At 47.1% G+C, this 22678-nt stretch overlaps 1 protein-coding gene across 1 annotated transcript; it reads left to right on the top strand.

Annotated features, from left to right (window-relative positions):
• Nucleotides 1–7827: 7827 nt before the first annotated feature.
• Nucleotides 7828–8781, top strand: LOC131403188 (ral guanine nucleotide dissociation stimulator-like). Its single transcript, XM_058537498.1, has 2 exons — nt 7828–8178; nt 8546–8781. The coding sequence occupies exons 1-2, from the start codon at nt 8065–8067 to the stop codon at nt 8771–8773; spliced, it is 342 nt and encodes a 113-aa protein (XP_058393481.1). The 5' UTR covers nt 7828–8064; the 3' UTR covers nt 8774–8781.
• The last annotated feature ends 13897 nt before the right edge of the window (nt 8782–22678 follow it).

Raw genomic sequence — 22678 nt, 5'->3', positions numbered from 1 at the left:
TGAAGCCTTAGAATTTATAGCTAAATCAAGTAACATCACCTGGGCTCTGGAACATCCTTACTGAATTCCACACACATGGAGAAAAGTGATGAAGTTTATGAGAAAAGTTTAATGAATGGAAAAGCAGATCACATTCAGAGTGTGTTTTGTAAATGGTTCTTTGGTTCAGGATCCAAAATGCTTGTTCATTTGAACACGTCATCAAATGCTTCAGAGAACAGCAATAATATCAACATGAGATTGGAGATAGCCCTGGGGAGGAAGAGTAATTACAAGTGAAGGCTCTGGGACAAGCAGAGAAGCACGGCATCTGTGGGTTGAGAATGGGGCAGCAGAAGGCTGGCAATCAAACTGCCTAAACTTCTGCCCCATGAAACTCGTGTATCTGCCACTGTCAACAACAAGGCAGCTAGGAAGAGCTTCAGAGCTCCCATGAAGAAGGAATCACTGTAAGGCAGGAACATCTGGGAGAAGTTTGAAGGAGTTAAAACAAAACACTTAGGAGTCTAAGAGACACAGCCCTGTACAGTTTAAAAATTGAAAATATGATTACCAAAACTGACTCAAATAGAAAATAAAGAGAGAATATTATACAAATGTGGCCATGTGGTTTCAAGAGAACATTTGAGAAAAAAATTCCAAATATCCACCAGGCCTGGAAGAATTTACATGGGTCGTTGCCTGCACGCCAACTTGGCCAGGAACAAGGTCTCCTGAGCTGGTGTGAATGGAGAGCAGAGGGCGAAAAGAAAAGCATTCAGCCTTTCGTCCTGCAATGAGAACAAGCTCTCCCTCCAGCATCCAGGTGCCTGAAGCTGCGGGGACACATGAGTTGAGCTTGACTTCCGCCCCCAGGAGACTCACCCCAGACCTTCCCTGACAACACACGTGTCATTATAAATAACATGTCAGTACATTTGAACATTTAGATGAAATTCACAAATTGCCAGGAAAATGAAAGTTACCAAAACTGTCTCAAGAAGAAATGAGAATTCTGAATAGTCCCATATCTAAAGAAGAAACTGAATCCATAGTTTAAAACATTCCCACATTTCATCGTGGCCAACACCGCTGCTGGCAAATTCCACCAAACATTCAGGAGAGAAATAATACACATTGACTCTAGCTCTTCCACAGAACAGGAAAAATGGGAAAAACTTTTTTATTTATTTTATGAGAATAGCTTAACTTTGCTACAAAAATCTTACAAGGTCATTACAGGAAAGGAAATTTACAAGCCTCTTTTTTTCTGGAACTAAACTCATGTATTCCTAAAAAAAATTAACCTTCCAAATCCAGCTACATATTTGAAGCAGGCCACATCATGACCAAATTTGCTTTAAGCATTGCTATTCAGTGTGCTACTTCCTGAAAAAGGAGAAATAATAATCTGGGTAACTGCGGTTATTGTCTATTATATATATCATGTTTAATCTACTATAAATAGAACTGGTCATGTTCTGTTTGTTGGCCTGGGTGGTGTTAACACATGTGTACACTTTTTGATCTTTACACTTGGGTTTGTGCTCTATTCTGATTGTATGTCATATTTCAACAAATATGTTTATTAAAAAGAGAATGAAAGCACAACAACGAATGAAAACCATAACAGTTATCCAATTGAGAAGTGCCCAGAGGACTAACCAGAAAGTTGGGGGAAAACAAACTGAAACAGACCTAACAAGTTAAAATGCAGAGTTATTTAGAGTCAATACAAACCGGAAATTTACCTTATTGAAGGTGAAATTGTAGAGATATACACATGTGCATGTGAGTATTCTATCATGTATACATACATGTATGTGATATACATAGGTACATGCATTATATATATGTATGAGTGTTTGTGGACACACACGTACATATGCTTCTCTCTATATATAGAACTTATAGGGGGAATATTTATCTGTGTGTGTGTATCCATACATATACATACGGCGGCTCTGGAGACGGCGGGAGGGACAGATGTTTACTGACCACCTACAAGGTTTCTCAAACTTAATTTTTCCAACATTTGAAATGTCATTTTTTAAAACTTAATATATGTTTCAATAACACATTTGTATTTTAATGTGTTATACCAGTATAATCCCAGCATTTTTAATTTGTTCATTAATGGCAGAATTCTCCAGCTTGTATGCATTCTCTTGATGCTGTGATGTAATAGGCTGGGCGCTGACAGCCTCCCTTTTGTATTCCAGAGGTTGTGTGAAACCTCAAGTTTGTGGTCTCTCTCTGGCCTGCAGATTTGGACTAAGTTTCTGCACGTGCTCACTAGCTGTCCTCCAAAATTCACTCTAACCACCACTGTTGGGAGCATACACAGGGAAGAAGCCCTAGGGTGGAGGTGTGTGTATGTGAGGCACGCAGAGCACTGGGGGTGCCTAAGGGCCAGCTGGGGAGATCCATGGGTGAGGCATACCCCACAAGTCATGGGAGACTTCTTGATGGAGTGCTCAGTGCAGTTACAGGATCCACAGCCTTTAAAGCCCTCTAAGAGTACCTATCTGCCAATGCCCCCAAACTCTTCAACCCATCCACACTCATATTTTTGTGCTCCAACAGAGGGCTGGAACGTCTCTTCTTGAAACCTGGACTTCCACAAAGGCCCTCTCCTCTGTGTGTCATGATCTAAGACAGTGTTTTCAGGGGTTTCCATGCAGCAGCTGAAAGGAGCTTGAGCTGGTTCACGGGCCACTGCAGGGTCCAGAGCTGGGACGGAGGTCTGTCTGCCTATTACCAGATGCATGGGTGGGTGAGACGCCCTCTGGGTCCCTTGGCATATGGTGCTGGATCCCACTTCTCCCACAAAGGCACTTTTGTCTATGGATGGATGCCAAAGCATTGTTAGTGCAGGAGTAGAAAAACAGAAGGTGTCTTATTCCACCATGATGCTGATGTCACTCTCCTTCTTCGAATTACAGAGATTCAAATTTGACTCAGTTTTTCAGGAGCCTGCTATTTGCCTACAATTCTCTACAACCTCAGACCCTCCCAGACCCACTCTATGAAGGACATAGAAAGAATGTTCTCAGATCTACTTACAAGGGCCAGGCAAATAAAAGCCAACAAATTGGTTCTGGTCACTCTGCTGGGAACAGAGGGCAGTGGACGTCTCATACATTCTGGTTTGGAAGCAAGAATTCTTGTTCTCTGTGGAGGAATAAACAACAAGAAAAGAGAGCCTGTGGTAGGTAAATACATGCTTGATTCATCTGAAAAGATCATCTCCTCCCCTTCAACTTGAAGGTTAGTGTAGGGAGAGAGCACGGGTAGTTTCCACTGTTCACCTTCTCCCTTAATATTCAGAACAAAGAATCAGTTTTATTTTGGGTGGCAATTCAACAAACTAAAAGATAAAATTCCTAACCCCTCTTGCAGATAAGAGTGACCAGACCAAATTCAGGCCAATGATGTGTGACAAGAAGTATGGAGCGGGGGTTTGTGGAGGCTGCACAGATGGAACTGACATAGATGGGAGGTTCAGCATTAGACACATGTGACACCAATCCACAGGTGTCGTAGCTATTATCTCATATACACCTGACGATGATCCTAGAAAGCTGTTTTAGCACCATCCCCATTATGCAGGTTGGGAGACTGGGGAGATATTGAGAGGCACAGTGGCTTTTCCAGGACACAGAACTGGTAGGATAAAAGAGGTGTGACTTCAGCTCTGTCTCCTCAAAGCTGGCCACTGGTTCCACTCCCAAGGAGCTGTGGGGAGGGTGGTGATGGATATTTGTGTACAGTGATGGAGATGACATGGGCAAGGAGGGAGAGCAGCCAACAGCCTAGAGGGGGCTTTGGGTGGGTCTGATTGAAGGAAGGGGCCAAGTAATAGAACCTTGAAGAAGTGACCTCACTTCCTTGGTGACAGCCCCCAACAGAACTTAGAACTCTGGTTACCAGGCACCCACATTGTAACCACAGCCTCCTGTCCAGTTCATTTGAGTGGAGACACTCGACACAGCAGGATGTTCTCGTGTTGTCCCGTGACTTTCCGAGGCTCTGGCCCCCGGAAAGCCAAGAATGAGAGCATGTTAAGTCGCATTAGACATTGGCTCAGCCCTCACCTCGAATGTCTGTGGCCTTTTGGCAGGAGGAACCATCAGGTAACAGTGTAGCCCAGGGCAGGCCACTCTAGGTCAGGCCACAACTGTGATCCCAAATGGACAGCCCCACACCCCTTGACCCTCATTGTGTGTGTGTGTGTGTGTGTGTGTGTGTGTGTGTGTGTGTGGGAGGTGGAGTTAGAGAAGGTAGTATGAGGAGGAACCACCCAGAGCAGGAGCAGGTAGCTAAATGGTGGAGATCTGGTGGTGTGTCATGTTCATACTGAAGATTTGGCTGCAGGAGAGGATGGTGAGTGCTGGGGACCAAGCTCTTCTACCCACACGTGAATCCCAGGCCATCGAGGTGTCATCACATTCCTTCCCTGATGGAGACTATGCAGATGCCCCACTGTGCCTGAACTGTGGTGGGGTTTCCCTCTGTGGCGAAGTCCAGGCAGGCCCCTGATGCCTCCTGGCCTGACTTCTGGGCACTGTCACTGCAGAGCTGCACCCAAGTGATGGTTGAGGAGCTGGTAGATGGTTTCCAGTTCGCCATCTCCCTGGAGAGGACACAGGTGCACCAGTCCATCAATGAAGAGGGCTGGTCTGAGGTGAGTGTGGGTGCAGAGGGGTCTTCATACCCAGGACTCTGAGATGACCAAGGCACTACTAGAATGCAGACTCAAATCTGAGTCTCCCCTGGAACCCCCCAGGGTTTTCTCATTAGAGTGCTCCACAGTCCCACTCCCAAAGGAATCTGGACCTCCACTCCCTCCCACCAGCTACACAGGAGGGTAGAAAGTCACCTCAATCCTCCCGCTGGTTCACCATGATGTCATTGAGTGTATGTACCTCCTCCTCTCCCTCAGTGTGAGGATGAGTCCACCGTGAATTTAAATGAGGCCTGCAGGATGCGGGCCCTCCAGACAGGCATGATGGAGAAGCTGACAGAGTCCATCGCACCAGCTTTCCTGAGGAGGAACATCTCTAGCTTCACCACCTTCATGGTCAACTACTCGGCCTTAGACACATCCCACCAGGTCCTGGACCAGCTGTTTACTAGGTGAGTGGCCACTCCCTCCTCAGCACAGTGCTGACTCTGCCCCCTGCCAGCTGTGTGTCCTGGGAGTGTCACAGAATCTCTCTGAGCCTCAGTTTGCTCCTCTGAAAAGTAGGGTGGGAGAGGATAAATTTCATGGGGATCTTGTAGGAACTCATGGGATCAGCCATGGCGGGTGCTTACATGGTGCCTGGCTCTGCAGAGAGGGCTGTGGACGTGCTGTGGTTGTTCATGGTGTTTATTTCTCTCTTCCCCGTGAAAAGTAGTCTGCCTCACCCATCTCTGAGATGCGGCCTTTCTGAGTTTGGAAAAGCACATGGAAACCACCCTGTCAAGGAGTTGGAGATTCCATCCAGCTGGTCCTGGTCCTTTTCCTTGGGGTAGCCAATCAAGGATCTCTGGGGCAGCAGAGAGGCCCTAGGCCCACTCAGGTGTCTGGGATGGTTCTGGGTGGACAACATTTATTGAACCATGTAGATTAAGCACCTACTGCATGCAGGACATTTGGAGACAGTAAACTCAGTGAATGAAGGAGACACAATGCGTGGCCTCAATTTCCATCTGAGAGTCAGACATTGACATTCGACATCATTTGCAGGTCTTGTCATCCACCGTCCATCCCAAGGGATGCCCTCAGAGCCTCCTTTACATCTGGAGGCATCTCCCCTTATTCCAGCCAGGAGGGCAGAGCGCAGGACCACCTAAAAAAGTGAGTGGTGTTTGGGTGCAGAAGGACGGGCTCCTGTCTCTGAAGCACAAGCTGTGGGGGAGAGATGGAGGCTGTGGCTGAGGGGAGCCTGTCAGAGCCGCATCTCACGCGTCTGTTGGTTCCCATGGGAAGGCAGAGGCCTGGTGGCTTCCACTCCAGGAGGACAGGAGTCACAGAGCTATGGATGGGTGCCAGGACCCCTGGGAACCAGAGGGGTGGCTGGGCTGCGTTCTCCCCTAGAAACCCATTCCCACCACAGACCCATTTGAATCTGCCTCCCCTTCTCCACATCTACCTCTTCTGACCACCGCCTCCAGGCCCAGAACAGGAGGTGTGTGAGCAACCTGGTCACACATCTGTCTCAGTGCTCAATCCAGTTGCACAAGTGCATGGAGGGCTGGGGTGGGCTGTGTCCCAGACCTTCAGGAGAAGAGTGTCAGTGGGAAGAGAGTCACAACAGACTCTGTGTCAACCTGCTGGATAAGCAGGCCTGCCACTGCCAGGACAGCCTCACAGGGGTCAGGGCTGCCATGTGGCTCTCACCTGGATGGAGAGGGGCAGGCATAGGGCCCAGTCCCAAGCCAGGGTGCCTTGGGTGAGAAGCGTGGAGGGAAAGGCCAGGCCTCTGACTCTGTTGCCCAATTGCCTCCCCCAGTGCCATCTCTTCTCTGGTGGAAACCTGCCTGGACTCAGGGCAGGATTTCTGGGAGCTCCTGCACTATCCCTGCTTCAGCATGAAGCTGGCCTCTCTGCATCTCAGCTTGCCTGGCTCGGGGCTGCAGGGCCACGCCTACCTTCTCCAGGTCCAGCTGGAGCATCCACGGCCCATTGAGGCAGAGCTGGAAGGTGAGGCGACTGCAGTCTGGGAAGACAATTTGCAGAGTGTTCAGAGGCTTGGTTCACTTCAAGGCAGTGGGGTCTTTCCTGGCTTTGACAGGACAGGGGAAGTCAGCTATTTGAGTGAAACTGTTTTTTTCTCCTATTGCAGTACCATCTCCAGAGCTCCCTCCAGCTCCAGAGCCAGAGCAAGGGCCAGCTCCACGGCTAGATCCAGCTCCAGCTCTAGTTCCACCACCTGTGCTAGAGCTGGAGCCAGTGTCACCTCCATCAGTCCCTCCAGGGCCAGAGCCACCACCAACATCAGCTCCAGCCCCAGTGCCAGCTCCTGAGCTGGAGCCAGCTGGACCATTGGCTCCAGGGAGAATCCTCCCTCCACCTGGAGAGATAACAGCAGAGCCAGATCCAGCCCCAGAGCCCGCCTGCCCCTGGGACGTGACCACCAAGAACCTGCTGAGGGAGGAGAAGCCTGGCTTCTTGGAGTTCCCTCCCCGGCTGGTGGCAGAGCAGTTGACACTGATGGATGTGGTGAGCAGCGGGGCTCTCAGGGCAGGTGGGGCCGGCCTTCCCTGTGCCATCAGCTGCCCCAGACCTGCCATTTCCTGATCCAGAATCCCATGATCTCGGTCCAACCTCTTGCTTCCCCAGTTACCCTCATGTGACCTGAGCAGCCTTCTTAACTCCCAAGCCTTTGCTGTCCTCATGTGGACAGTAGGGGTGGACTTTGAGAGCAGCTGCCATGCAGAGCGGCTGTGCAGGTGGATGAGGTGGAGCAGAGAGGAAGTTGGGCAGAGTCTGCGCTTTGGTGGGGGAGTGGAGCACACTGAAGCGCTGTCTCGTCCTTGGGTAGTTCACTCATTTGCCCAGGAGGCCTCAACAGCCTCAACACTAATTAGGCACCTCATGTGTACATGACTACAAGGCAGACAAACAAAGCCCCTGGTTGTTGCTGCCTTCGGGGAATGTGCATCTGAAAGAGGAGTCAGACCCCAGGATGGTCACAATGGGTGAAAGATGCCCCTAGAGATGGTCAAGCAGGAGCCAAGTTCTGGTGCTTGGAGGAAGTGAGACTGGGCGGCGAGCAAATGCCACTTCCCTGCGCCACAGTATTGGTTCCTGGGTCATCCTGTGCTGGGTGCCCTCAGGGGACACAGGCAAGACCCAGGGACTCCCACAAGCCTCAGGCCGCATTCTCAGCTTCCTGAGCTCCAGCTCTCACCACTGACCCAGCCTGGGACTGGGGGCTGCAGATGCTGAGCTAGGCTGTGGCAGGGCTGGGTGACACTCCCTGTCCTCCCCAGGAGCTCTTCAAGACAGTGAGGCCCCACGAATTCCTGGACTCCATCTGGTCCCAGGGTGACAACAGGGGCATTGAGCACCTGGCACCGACCATCCATGCCACCATGACCCACTTTAACAGAGTGGTCGAATGTATCATCACCACCTGCATTGGGGACCCGAGCATGACGGCCCAGGACAGGGCCAGGGTGGTGGAGCTCTGGATCCAGGTGGCCAAGGTAAGATGTGGGAGGCCCTGGGAGCCCCTCTCTGGATTCAGGGGAACTGCCCCTTCTCCTTTATCAGCTCTCACGTTTGAAGTCCGTGGTCTGAGTCTTTGCACAAACTTTAGGCCCCTCCTGTCAGGACTCGATTACCTGACTCCTGGTCCCAGTGGTAGGAAGCTCACCACTTCCTGGGCTCCTTTCTTGGCTTGAGCTGAAATCCTCCTCCCTGGAAGTATTCCTCATCAGGTTCCAGCTGTGCCTTTTCCGGGTTACCTGAGCCGCTGTCTCATCCAGGACAGGAGACATCAATGAGGGGACAGAAGCCAGAGGAAGCAGGGCTTCAGCTCCCCCTCACAGCTCATTCTCTTCCCTTCCCCAGGAATGCCACGGCCTGAGGAACCTTTCCTCTCTCCATACGATCTTCTGGGCTCTGGAGGGCCCCTCCATTCAACGTTTAAAAGAGACGTGGAGACAGGTGTCCAGGTGGGTAGGCCTCTCTCCATGCGAGCACCACCTGGGTGGACCAGACACCCCCCACAGGGCTGGCATTGCCCTTCAGTCAGTTGGGACCTCCTGGGAGACAGCAAACCCTGGGGATAGGGTCTGACCTGGTTGGCAGGCTTCAAGTCTTTCTGAAAACTTAGGCCAGTGGTTCTGCCTCAGGAATCAGTTTCCCTAAGTGACAGATCATGGCTTGAACCAAATTGAAGATTTTCAAGTGTTTGCAGCAACAGAACTCTCTGTCCACATGAAATTAAGACTGTTTAAAACACATCTGCTGAGAAAATAAGAGAATGGAGGCCCCAGGTGACAATAGGAGAGCCCCTCCCCAGTCCCAGACACCTCAGGGCTCAGACGACACAGTGAAAATGCTCATCCAGGCTGTCTGGATCTTCTGGGTTTTCAAACAAAAGGGATTTACCCTCAAACCACTCCACAGTGTTTCTTTCGTTTTTTCCCTCCTCAGAAAGAACTGTAAAATAGTTAAAAAGATCTTCCAAACATGCCACCGGGAGAGCAGGAAGCTTCTTAAGGAGGTGAGTGGAGGCTGGAGATCTGGAAGGACGGGAGGTGAGGTGGGGAGGGACCAGGCAGGATGTGCTTTGGTAAGTTTTTCACTTAAGGTTCCCCGAGAAACAACGGTCTGTCTTGTCCAGCTGGACAGGAAGCGGGGGTGGGAGCTGCAGGGGCAGGTGGGGACTGTTTGGGGCAGGAGGCCTTGGTCACGGGATACAGTGGTGTCGCCTGGACTGTTCCAAGAGGTGAAGAGCTGGCAGAATGAGCAGGTGTCTGGCTTCCATGCGGACCCATCAGCTGGCCCTCATCATCCTCCAGGCTGGTGGGTGGATGGAGTGGGTGGGGGTTCCTTTCTTCCTAAAGCAGCCCAGTCTGTCCTCAGGAAGCCAGGCCCCTGCTGCTCCTTCTGTCTTCACTGCAGCTCGCAGGGGAGGGACCTCTGCCTGCCCCAGGGATGGGCACTGTGAGGTCACACAGGCCTTGTGGACACATGGGCTGCACAGCCTTGGGCCAAATGGTGGATCTGGGACAGAGCTGTGTGCTCTCTGGGACTGTGCAGTCTAGCCCGATAGTGGTCACTGCTGACAAACCAGTGAGTCTCCCCCGGGGCGTTGTCGACAAGGATACGCCCTAGATGGCAATCAGAATTATCAGGGAACCTACAGATTCTTAGTGGACCTTCCTGACAGATTCTTAATGGCCTCCATCGAGGCCCTGGCAGGAGGGGCCTAAGCATTGTACAAAGGCTCAGACCACAGACTTCAAACATGAGAGCTGAGAAAGGAGAAGGGACATTAGAAGTTTCCAAGTGAAAAAAGATGCAAATGTCACCATTACACAGTGCCGTGGTCTCCCCCTACACTGTCACTCAGATGTGGCACACGGGGGTCCCCTTCTTGAGTGAATAAAGGAGGAGTTCTGTGCAGGGACCATCCTGAGGGGATCCTAGGGAGCTGAGCACTTTGGCATGGCTTCAGGTCCAGCCTGGTGTCAGAGAATCCCAGGGGGCTGGAAAACACAGAAGCCACTTGCATGGGACCCAGAGACACCTTGTGCCTCTCCATCCATGGCTCAGGTTGACTGAGGGCCTCAACACACCCCGAGAGTCCAGAGGACAGGACATTGGTCAGAGGTGTGTCTGGAGGCGGAGTGAAGGCCAGGGGCCAGGGCTTCTGGCTGCGAGGGGGAGCGGTCTCCTCTGTGGGCCCCTTAGCAATTCACTGCCCCTCTGTGGGCCTCGGTCTCTTCATCTGGGAAATGGAGGGAGATGATCTGTGGTGCAGGCCTCACAGGGGTGATGAGGTACAAGGGGGAGAGGAATGTGCAGCAGCTTTGTGCTCCTCCTCCTCGAGGGGGGAGGGAACAGCACTGGTGACAGTCAGATGACACTGAGTCCTCAGGGGACCCTGGGAGGCATGGGGAGTCCTCCTCACACTTTCCTGATGAGGAGAGAGGCTTAGGGGCCTGGGCAGGCCTGAGGGCACAGAGGAGGGAGTGTTGGAGCTGGGAGTGATCTAGCATCAGGGCACCCTGGAATGGGAGCAGCCATAGACACCAGATGGCCAGGGTCCAAGATCAGGGCCCTGGGAGACACGGGGAAGGGAACATGGCCTCCCTGAGCCTGTCCTTGACCCTGCAGGAGGTGTCATCTGTGAGGGCCACCCATGAGATGGACCCGCAGGGAGCCCAGGAGAGGCAACAGCAGCAGGTGAGGTGGCCTGAGGGGGAGGGTCCAGGTGTCAGTGGAGGGGTCACTCTCCTCACAGCTGGAGGCTTCCCTAAGAGAGGGGTCCCTCCTCCTCCAGCCCAGCTCCTGGAGCCCAAGAGCCTGAAAGGCCTGCCCTGGAAGTGACCAGGAGGAGGCCTGGAAGGGCTGGGCCCAGAATGTGTTAGGGAGGGGAGGGGCAGGGACCACATACCCTGGGATTTGCCAAAAGCCGCCCCTGGGAGGTGACTGGGGAAGTTGGGTGGTCCTGGAGGGGGTAACTGGGGGGAGGCCGCTGAGGGTCCTAGGCTGTTCTCTGTGGGAGTCTGTGGTGGGCAGGAGGCTGGGGTGAAGGGATTTGGGGGAGGGTCCATGGGGGCACCTGAGAGGTTGGACTCATCTCACCACTCCCACCCTGATTTCACAGGGTGTCGTCCCCTTCCTGGGCATGTTCCTCTATCACCTGAAGCTGCTGGACATTGGGATGGAGGATGATGTGGAAGTGAGTGAGACTGGAGGTGGGGCCAGGGAGCAGGATCCTGAGGTTTGGGAGGCGAGAGCCCTGCACTGGGACCTGAGCTCTCAGTACCTGTCAAACCTCCTCTCATGGGAGCCCCATGGCCACCCCTGGGAGTTGGGGAGTCAGGCCCATCTTAGCAATGCGTGAATAGACGCTCTGCATAAGCCCCCCACCAGTCTACCTGGGCTGGTGAAGCTCATAGCTGCCTGCCTGCAGAGCTGCAGGAGGCTGTGTCTGAGGTGCATTCAGCCTCCCCCTCGGGCTGTGCCCCTGGGGGAGTGCCATCAGCCCCTGCAAGTGAGGAAGCACTTCTGTGTTCCAGCTGTCCCTTCCTCCCTGAGGCCTCAGTCTCCCTGTCTGTCATCAGAGAGGGTGTGCTACATAAGGTCTCTGGCCTCAGCTCCCCTGTCCCTCCTGCTCTGGAGCCCAGAGCCTGGCCCAGTGTCAAGTTCTCTTTGTGGAAGGTCTGCCCTCTGCTGGGCCCTGACATTCCTGCAGCCTGAGAAGGGGTGGGATGAGGCTGGTTCTGGGCTTAGGGGGCTGTTTCTGATGGACATTGGCTGTCTCCCTTCCAGGGAAATTGGGTCAACTTTCAGAAATGGTGTGACGTCAGCAGCTATGGGGAGGATGGGGATGTGGAAATCAGAGACCTGGCCTGGCAAGACTTTCTCTGGCCTCATCCCTTGGGTCTTACATTTATTGGGAGAGTCAGATCCACAAAGCTGGGAATCCCATCACGTTGGCGGGTGCGGGAGGGCCTGGCATCAAGGACACCTTCCTGGATGAGGAACTAATTCAAGCCAACTGTGACGACAGGCAAGTCCTGAATGGAGTGGGAAGGAAGGAGGGTTCCCGAGTAAGCAGAGACCCCAGAACAGATCCTCACTCCGCACAAGTCCCTGGCAGCGTTCCCCACCCAAGCCCTGTCTGCATCCTGTCCTTCCTCCCAGAAATTCACACTCATCCGGAGGATCCAGCTGCTGCAGCAGGCTGCAAATGCATATCACCTGGAGCCCGACGAGCGATTTGGGGCCTGGTTCCAGGCCATGGAGCCCATCAGTGTCCATGAGAGGTGAGGGGGACAGGAGTTGGGTGAGGGCAGGCCAGACTCTCTCTGATGGCCAGCTCCAGAGCCTGTGGCTTGGCTCGCTGATGAGCCACAGAACTCGTAGCGTGGTGACCCATGGGGCATCAGGACTCAGCTGCTGGCAGGCTCTGGGAGGGGCACCTGAGGTGTGGCTCCTGGTAGCTCACAGGTCCACTCTGTCCTGTAGCTACTGGGTCTCCTGCCGGCTGGAGCCCGCACACCAGAAGGCGAGCAAAATGCAGCTCTTCAGGAGAAAGAGGAACCGGACATCCTCCAGTTCAGGGCCGAGTGAGTGTTGGGACCAGGAGCGACTGAATCCAGGGGCTCAGTACAGCTTCGGGCTAAGCATGAGACTGGATCCCAGCTCCACTGCTGAGCAGGCCTGGGACAGGCCGCTCCCCTCTCCTCTCTGGGATTCAGTTGCATCCTCTGAAATGGGTGATGCTAAATGATGCCTCCTGCCTCAGGGACAAACGGGGTGCTGTTGATGGACTGACCACTCGGTACAGGGTTTGGATCAGAGTGCAGTGGGGCAGGGAGTTGTGCCATGAATCTCAGGAAGGTTCCTCAAAATAGTCTGTTTCTTCTCTTCAGCCACCATGCCCTTGGTGATGAGCCGTCACACTCTGGAGACCACAAGTGCAGCTCCTCCTGACCAGCAGGGACACTGGGACCCTCGGCGTGCACCGGGCCAGCTCTTCCCACCCTGAGTGAACGAGGACATCCTAAGACTTTCCCTGGTTCCCCTAAAGCCCCAGAGGGAGGGCCCCACCCCCTCCAACTCCCTGACATCTCCATGCCAGCCACTGTTAACCCATTGGGGAGAAGTGATATTATTTCTTTAATAGTAAATGATAGATTTGACTCTTACGTTATATCCTGTTTCTGTCACAGCCTGGGTGTTGTGGTGTGGTTCTTTCACTTCTTATGCTCATGTAAATGAGACACAGAATCTCACTTTCCTCCTTGAATGAAGAACTTGTGTATGGTCACAGCTTATTGTATGTGGGAGAAGGGAGGAGGACCAGCCTCCTCCCTGGCTACTGAATGAAACCCTCAAGTCCCCCTTCCTCAGAGGACAGGTGGATTTCAGTGTGGTTCACCTGGGCCAGGAGCAGAGACAGCCCCTCAGATCTCCCTGGATGTAGAGGTTGGAGGGACTTTCCCAGGCAGAGCAATAACCACTGAAATGTGGGTGTCTTTCAAATAGCACTTACCAGGACCATGTCCTTCCCCAGGACAGCGGCTGTCTTTCTACAGCTTTCCAGGAAGAAGGAATGTTTTTTGCTTCTCTTGTTGAGGTTTCTTTGATCAGATATTGGAACTTGCCGTTTTCTAATCAGTGTCTGGATTCGCATCAACACTAAATGAGGAAAAAATGTAAAAAGATAAAAGTTTGCATGTGGAACAGACAAGGACAGAGGAAGACCGTGTGCAGATGGAGTAAGGGCCAACAGGACATCCCCATCAGGCCTCCTCTAGGGCTCCCTGATCACCCTTCGCCTAGACTGGAATCCTCCTGGGATCCTGGCCCATGCCCGCGGAAGTCCTTTTCCTGCTTGTTTCATGTCACTTTATGATGAAGTGCTGCTGTTCACGCCCAACTCTAGAGCTTTATGGATCAGATAATACCCAGTTCATAACAGTCATCTCAGACTGTCCCATAATTAGGTATTTAGTCCCAACCAGCACCAAGTAGCAAGAAAGATGCCATTTCTCAAAAGGAAAATGGATATCTGCATGGTTTTGCTTTAAAATCCTAGGTGCATGCATTGTCATTCTCTTTTGGAGGGCTGCCAGAAGATCCCGAAAACAGCCCTAAATGCCAAAGACCTGTTGATTCATATGGCCTAAATGGTAGAATAGCTTATACTGTACCCTGGACCAGCTTCAGAGACTTCTTTTGCTCTGAGCCCCATTTGAAACTCAGTAAATATGCAAAGTAAATCACTCAAATGAGACACATATTGGCTCCAGAACCCAAAGAGGCCTACAAAGCATTGGATCTTTTTTAATGTTAATAGGTGGAAGATACATCAACTTAACTTTCACATTGAAGGAGGGATCTCAGCATGCCCCAGAACCCTAGAGCCCTGCAAACCCACCAAGTCTTCATGGGGTTTATCTCCCACTTATATATCTTACTAAAGCTTCCAGGGTATTTGCTACTTCCTGCCCAACAAATTTATTAGCATGATTTCATGGATTATTTAGCCTCGATTATGACAGAGAGGGCTAGAGCTGAAAGCAACAGTGAATGTTTTGTTGACCCGATCATGTGGAAGCAAATTACTTCTTGGTTGATATAGAGAGAATAAAGCATTTGCCAGAACAATAGTTGCATACCAGTTTTTAGAGACTGTGCTGTTTTGCTCCAGTAAGGAGACTACATCTGTAAAAGCAGCAGCATTTAGGATCACCACCTGATTAAGTGTAGGAAAATCTGCTACCACTCTCCAAAACCCCACTACCATGCATACAGGCCAAGTCAACACACTTGCATCTCTCAAGACTTGCATGGTGGCATTACTCTCCACAGACTTCCTCAGGGAGGCAATATTGCTTTTGATTTATTATTTTGGTTGAGCAGGGCAATTCCAGTGGTTTCCAGTTGGTCTTTCCTATTATATAAGCCATTGTTCTACAGGCAGGGAGCCAGTGTGAAGAGTCTGCTAGTTTGCAAATGTGTTCTTGAGAACTATAAATTCAGGTAAAATTTAGATACAAAGAGAATTCCTATTGGGTTGTATGTGTGGACCCACTGGGCCCACTGTGAGAAGGAATCAGACCAAAGAACTATTTATCATCTAATCTCTATCAATCTCCACTCTGACTATTTGAGCAAAAAGCATTTGGGATCCCCAGGAATTAGCATCAACTCCAATTCTATCTTAGTCGTTCCAAAAAATCTGGCTGTTTCCCTCTTCCCATGCACAGATACCTTGGTAAAGGGTCCCAGGTCACTTTCAGAAGGGCAAAGAGGAAGATTTACAGTATACTATGTTGGCAGGGTTATAGCATTCTTCCTCAAAGGGACCCCACTCATATCTCAATTTCGAATATCTATTCCTGCACCAGTACCAAACTGTTTCTATTAATACAGCCTTATAATGTGTCTTGAAAATTGATAAGGCAATTCCTAATATATTCAGAGATTGTTTTGGCATTCTTTTTTTTTTTTTTTGGAAGATTGGCCCTGAGCTAACATCTATTGCCAATCTTCCTCTTTTTTCTTGAGGAAGATTGTCCCTGAGCTAACATCTGTGCCAACGTTCCTCTATTTTGTGTATGGGATGCTGCCACGGCATGGCTCGATGAGCAGTGTGTAGGTCCGCGCCCAGGATCCGAATCCTCGAACCCCAGGTCGTTGAAGCAGAGTGCAAGAACTTAACCACTATGCCACTGGGCCAGCCCCATATTTTGGCATTCTTATATATTTTCTTGTCCTAATGAATTTTGGAATCCATTTGGCAAAATCCACACACACAAAAATTCTATTAGCATTTTTATTGAGATTGTTTGGATTTATAAATTAATTCAGGGAACACAGAAATTTTTCATAACATTAAGTTATCCCGTCAGTGAACATGATATATCTACTTATTTGGCCATTTTATATCTTTTATTAAATTCTATAATTTTCTCAGTAGAAGTCTTGTACATTTTTGTTAGTTTTAGTCCTAATCGGTCTCACATAAAAAATTTAAAACTTTTATGGACTCACATTCTCATCCAGCTATTTCCCTTTCCACTTTATAGCCAAACATCTTGAAAGAGTTGTCTACACTACATGTTTCCATTTACTCATCTCACTTCCTCTTAAACATAAAGCAATGTGGATTCAATGAGCTCCACTTCATCAAAACTGCTCAGTCACTGATGACACACACAACTTTAAAAATCCACAAGTTTTTTCCTGACCCTTATCTTGCTTGATTTTTAAAAAATTTATATGTTTTCACTTTCAGTTTCCAGTTCTGCTCGTAAGGAGCTTGGAAGTTACCGCTCCATCCTGATAACAAGCAAAAAGCTGAACAGACTGAAAAATCAACAAACAACTATTCTTGGATCCATAAGACAGGGGAGGACACAGGGTAAACTGCTGCCCCCAAGAGTAGAGAGATGGACAGGCAAATACAGAGAACCGCAGCTTACCAGAGCAGAGACTCGCGCGCAGAAACCACCTCCAGAACCAGGGCCAGGGTAGGAAAACCTGAACTGTAATGGACAGATTGGTGAAGGCTCAGTGTGGACAACTCTGAAAGTGAAGAACTCTGGGGTGATCCAGTCATAGAGGGGCCCCCAGAACATTGTGAGATTTACCTCCAGGAGCTTGACTAGGTTCCCACAGTAAATATCTGAGCAAAATCCCCTGGTGCTCCTGGCAGGAGGAGGGGAAAAGGAACCATTCTAAAATACTCCAGAGCACTCTGTTCTTCTTAACAAGGCCCACCCTCAGGGAAAACTGCCTAACAAGAGCTTAACCTACTGGAGTATTATCAGAGCCTAACTGACCTAGGGGAGGGGAAATACCCAACTCCAGCCCACTCTAGCCATCCTGTCTCACCTAAGGGGGCAAAAAAAAAACTGAGAAACAGTCATGAAGTTCACAGTGCAGAGGCATAGGCTCACTGAAAAACTGAGACCTAATCTTAGGACTATAGAATGCTTCCCCTCCCCAACACCTCACTGCCACATCACTAAAGGCCTATTTACAGCAGTTCCTTTTACCCAGTGCATCACATACAGCTATCAAGAAAATTTACCAGGCATATACCAAAACACAAAAAACATAATTTGAAGAGACAGAGTAAGTATCAAAATCAAACATGGCAAGGATGTTGGAATCATCAGACTGGGAATTTAGAACTGTGATTAATATGCTAAGAGCTCTAATGCATAAAGTAAACAGCATGCAAGAACAGATGGGTAATGTACGCAGAGAGATGGAAACCCTAAGAAGGATTCAGAAAGAAACGTTAGCAATAAAAATCGCTGTAACAGAAACGAAGAATAGCTTTGAGGAGCTTATTAGTAGGCCAGACATGGCTGAGGAAAGAATCTCTGAGCTAGAGGATATATCAATAGAATCCTTGAAAACTGTAGAGCAAAAAGAACAAAGACTGAAAAAAAAAAAAGAACAGAATATCCAAGGACTGTGGGACAACTACAAAAGATGTAACATATGTGTAATGGGATTACCAGAAGGAGAAAAAAGAGAGAAAGGAACAGAAGGAATATTTGAAAAAATAATGACCAAGAATTTTCCCAAATTAATGTCAGACACCAAACCACAGATCCAGGAAGCTCAAAGAATACTGAGCAAGATAAATGCCCCCCAAAATTACACTAAGGTATATCTTCAAATTATAACCAAAAATAAAGAAAAAATCCTGAAAGTAGCCAGAGTATAAAAACATCTTACCTATAGAGGAACAAAGATGAGAATTACATCTAACTTCTCAGAAACCATGCAAGCAAGTAGAAAGTTGAGTAGAATATTTAAAGTGTTCAGAGAAAAAAACCCACCAACCTAGAATTCTATACTCTATGAAATTATTCTTCAAAAGTGAAGGAGAAATAAAGACTTTCTCAGGCAAACAAAAATTGAGGGACTATGTTGCCAATAGACCTGCTCTGCAAGAAATGTTAAAAGAGGTTCTTTAGAGAGAAGGAAAATAATATAGGTCAGAAATTCAGATCTACATAAAGAAAGGATGAGAGTTGAAGAAGGAATAAGTGAAAGTAAACCAAAAACTCTTATTTTTCTTATTCTTAATCTATCTAACAGATAACAGTTTGTTTAAAATAACAATGTATTTGATTATGTACACTTACGCATATGTATGCTTATGTGTGCTTACATATAAGTGAAATGAATAACAGCAATGATACAAGGGATGGGAGTAAGGAATTAGGATTATTTTGTTATTATAAAATACTTATGCTACCCAGGAAGTAGTATAGTGTTATTTGAAAATGGACTTGGATTAGTTGTAAATATATATTGCACTCTAGGGTAACCACTAAAAAAGTTTTAAAAAACTGTAAGTGATATGCTAAGAAAGGAGAGAAAATGGAATCATACAAAATGCTCAATTAAAACCATAAAAGGCAGAAAAAGAGTGGAAGACAAAAACAGGAACAAAAAACAAAAGAAACAGGGGCCGGCCCAGTGGCGCAGCGGTTAACTGTGCGTGCTCTGCTGCGGCAGCTTGAGGTTCACAGGTTCGGATCCCGGGCGCGCACCAACGCACCGCTTGCTAAGCCATGCTGTGGCGGCGTCCTGTATAAAGTAGAAGAGGATGGGCATGGGTGTTAGCCCAGGGCCAGTCTTCCTCCAGAAAAAAGAGGAGGATTGGCATCGGATGTTAGCTCAGGGCTAGTCCTCCTCACAAACAAAAAAAAACAACACACAAGAGAAACAAATAGAAAACAGTAATGAATATAGTAAGTATATGTCAGCTATATCAAAAAACACTTTAAATGTCAATGATCTAAATGTACCAATTAAAAAACAGAGAACGTCAGAAGGGATCAAAAAACATGACCTAACTATATGTTGTCTACCAGAAACCCACTTTCAATCCAAAGACACATATAGATTAAAAGTAAATGGGTAGAGAGAAATATACCATGCTAACAATAATCCAAACAAAGCAACAGTAACTATAGTAATCTCAGACAGAGCAGACTTTAAAGTAAGGAAAGTTATCAGAGATAAATAAAAGCATTATATAATGATAAAGGGGTCAATTCTCAAAGAAAACATAACAATTCTGAACGTGCATGTGCCTAACAACAGAGTGTCAAACTATGTGAGGCAAAAACTGATAGAACTATAAGCAGAAATAGACAAATCCACTATAATAGTTGGCGACTTCAACACCCCTCTCTCAGAAATGGACAGATCTAGCAGGCAGAAAATCAGTAAGGACATAGTTGAACTCAACAGCATCATCAATCAACTAGATATAATTGACATCTATAGAGCACTTCATCCAATGATAGCAGATTACACTTTCTTCTCAAGCTTGCATGGAGCATTCACCAAGATAGACCACATCCTGAGACATAAAACACCTTAACAAATTTAAAAACATAGAAATCATACAATGCCTGCTTTCAGACCACAATGGAATTAAACTAGAAATCAATAATAACACTTTACATGTTTTAAATTTACATAATTCACTCTTTGTGATGTATATTTCTATGGATTTTGACAAATGCATAGAACTGTGTATACCATCAGTCATGATCCAAAAAGTTTCATCACCCCAAAAATTCCTGCTTGCTGCCTCTTTGTGATCAACCCCTCCCCACACCCCACTCCTGGCAACCTCAGATTTGTCTTCTATCTCAATAGTTTAGCCTTTCCCAGAATGTCATATAAATGGAGTCATACAATATGATGCCTTTGGGTTCTAGCTTCTTTCACTTAACAAAATACCTTTGAGATTCACACATGTTGTTGCATGAATCCATCAGGGTTACTTTCTCCCTTGTGTTGCTAAGTAGTATTCCAGTGTATAGCTATACCACAAACTGTTGATTCATTTATTCACATTTGAGTTGTTTCCAAGTTTTAACAATTAAAAATAAAGCTGAAATAAACATGCGTGTACAGATTTTTGTGTGCACATAAGTTTTTAGTTCTCTTGGGTAAATATTTGGGAGTAAGACTGCTACTCCCATATAAGAATAAGTAAACATATAAGCACTGTATATGTTTAAATTTGTTTGTTAAAAAAACTATTAAACAGTTTTTCAAAGTGGTCATACTGTTTTATAGTCTTATCAGCAAAGCATGAGGATTTCAGTTGTTCCACATCTTTGTCAACACTTGGTAGTGTCAGGATTTTTTTTTTTTTTACCTTCTAATAGACGTATAGTGGTGTTTCATTGTGATTTTACTTTGTGTTTCCATCATGAGTATTGGCATCTTTTCATATGTTTATTTACCATCAATATGTCTTTTTGAGTAAAGTGTCAGTTCAAAACTTATGTTTATGTTTTTTGAGTTATTTCTTGTTGAATTTTGTGAATTCTTTATATTCTGAATAAAAGTCTTATTTTATTCAGGTATAATTGATATATAACATTATATTAGTTTCAGGTGTATAAAATAATGATTTGCTATTTGTATATATTGGGAAATGATCACCACAATAAGTCTAGTTAACATCTGTCACCATGCATAGTTACAAAATTTTTTCTTGTGATGAGAACTTTGAAGATTTACTCTCTTAGCAACTTTCAACTATGCGGTACAGTATTAACTATAGTTATTATGCTGTACATTACATCCCCACTACTTATTGATTTTATAACTGGAAATTTGTACCTTTTGATCTCCTTCATCACTTTGCCCACCCCCCCACCCCTCAACTTTGGCAACCAGCAATCTGTTCTCTGTAGGCATGAGCTTGTTTTTTTGTTTGTTTGTTTTAGATCCCACATGTAAGTGAAATCCTACAGTATTTGTCTTTCTCTGTCTGACTTATTTCACTTAGCATAATGCCCTCAAGTTCCATCCATGTTGTCATAAATGGCAAGATTTCATTCCTTTTTATGGCTGAATAATATTTCAGTGTATATATACACCACATTTTCTTTATCCATTCATCCATCAGTGGACACTTAGGTTGCTTCCATGTCTTGGCCACTGCAAATAATGCTGCAATGAACATGCAATGAATATGAAGTCTTTTGTCAGAAATGAGACTTCTAAATATTTTCTCTCAGTCTGTAGGTTTATCTTTTCCTTCTCTTAACAGTGATTGTTTCAGAACAAAAAGTTTTAATGTTTATAATTGCTCACGTTTTGGCAGCATTTGACATTGGCTTTCTCATCCTTCAAGACTCAGTTTCAGGAGGCCTACCTGAATTAGGCTCCTCCAGCTCCTTTATCTTAGCAAATTTCTATCATATCACCCTACACATTTTCTTTATGACACCTCTCACAAACTGTAATTATTTTATTCATTTATTATGTTTATTATCTGTATTCCCCACTACATTATAAGCTCCGTGAGGAATGGGGGCTGCATCTGCTTTTTCACTAGTACTATCAATGACTAATACAGCGCCTGGCAAATAACTATGGAAAGGAAGGAAACAAGGAGAGAAAGAAGGAAGGCACGAAGGAAGAAAAGGAAAATCTTGAAGGAGAGGTCCAAGATTATTCTGAGAATTCAACTTCAAGAAACTAGCTAATTGTTATGATTTAAATGGAAATAGAAAATACAGGATTGAACAGCAACTCCCCACTTCCAGCCCACCCCCCATCAGCCCTTGGCAACCACCATTTTACTTTCTGTTTCTGTGAGTTTGACTACCTTAGATACCTTATATAAGTGGAATCATGCAGTATTTGTCCTTCTGTGAGTGACTTATTTCACTTAGCATAATGTCCTCAAGGTTCATCCATATTGTAGCATATGATAGCATTCCCTTCTTTTTTAAGGCTGAATAATATTCCATTGTATGTATGTAACACATTTTCTTTATTCATTCATCTGTTAATGAACATCTAAGTTGTTTCCACCTCTTGCCTATTGTAAATAATGCTGCAATGAACATGGGAACGCAAAATATCTTTGAGATTCTGTTTTCAATTCTTTTAAATAAATATCCAAAAGTAGGATGGCTGGATCATATGGTAGTTCTATTTTCAATTTTTTGAGGAACCTCATACTGTTTTCCGTAGTGGCTGCACCATTTTAATTACCATCAACAGTGCACAAGTGTTCCAGTTTTTCAACATCCTTACCAACACTTGTGTTTTTGACAATGGACATCCTAACAGGTGTGAGGTCATATCTCATTGTGGTTTTGATTTGCATCTCCCTGATAATTGGTGATGTTGAGCATTTTTCGTATAGCTGTTGGCCATTTGTATGTCTCAGCATCACAGACCCTTTTACAGGCAGAGTCACAGGGTCTGCACCAGCGCCAAGGGGAAGGTTCGTTTTCTCTCCTTTCTACTCCCTGACGTTGTTACTTCGTCTTATCTCCCCTCTACCAGCTCATCTCCACGTGAACACCTCAGGCTTCCGCAAGTCAGCCCAAGTGGCCCGAGTCCCAGCTGCCCCCTAGAGTCCCTTCAGAGCTTTACCTAGGGCTTGGCTGTCCCACAACATCAGGGGACCATCCCATGTAAGCAGCTCCCAACGGCTGG

This window comes from Diceros bicornis, unplaced genomic scaffold (assembly GCF_020826845.1).
Source record: "Diceros bicornis minor isolate mBicDic1 unplaced genomic scaffold, mDicBic1.mat.cur scaffold_55_ctg1, whole genome shotgun sequence".
In the NCBI taxonomy this organism is placed as follows: domain Eukaryota; kingdom Metazoa; phylum Chordata; class Mammalia; order Perissodactyla; family Rhinocerotidae; genus Diceros; species Diceros bicornis.
This window is presented reverse-complemented; position numbering and strand designations above follow the sequence as displayed.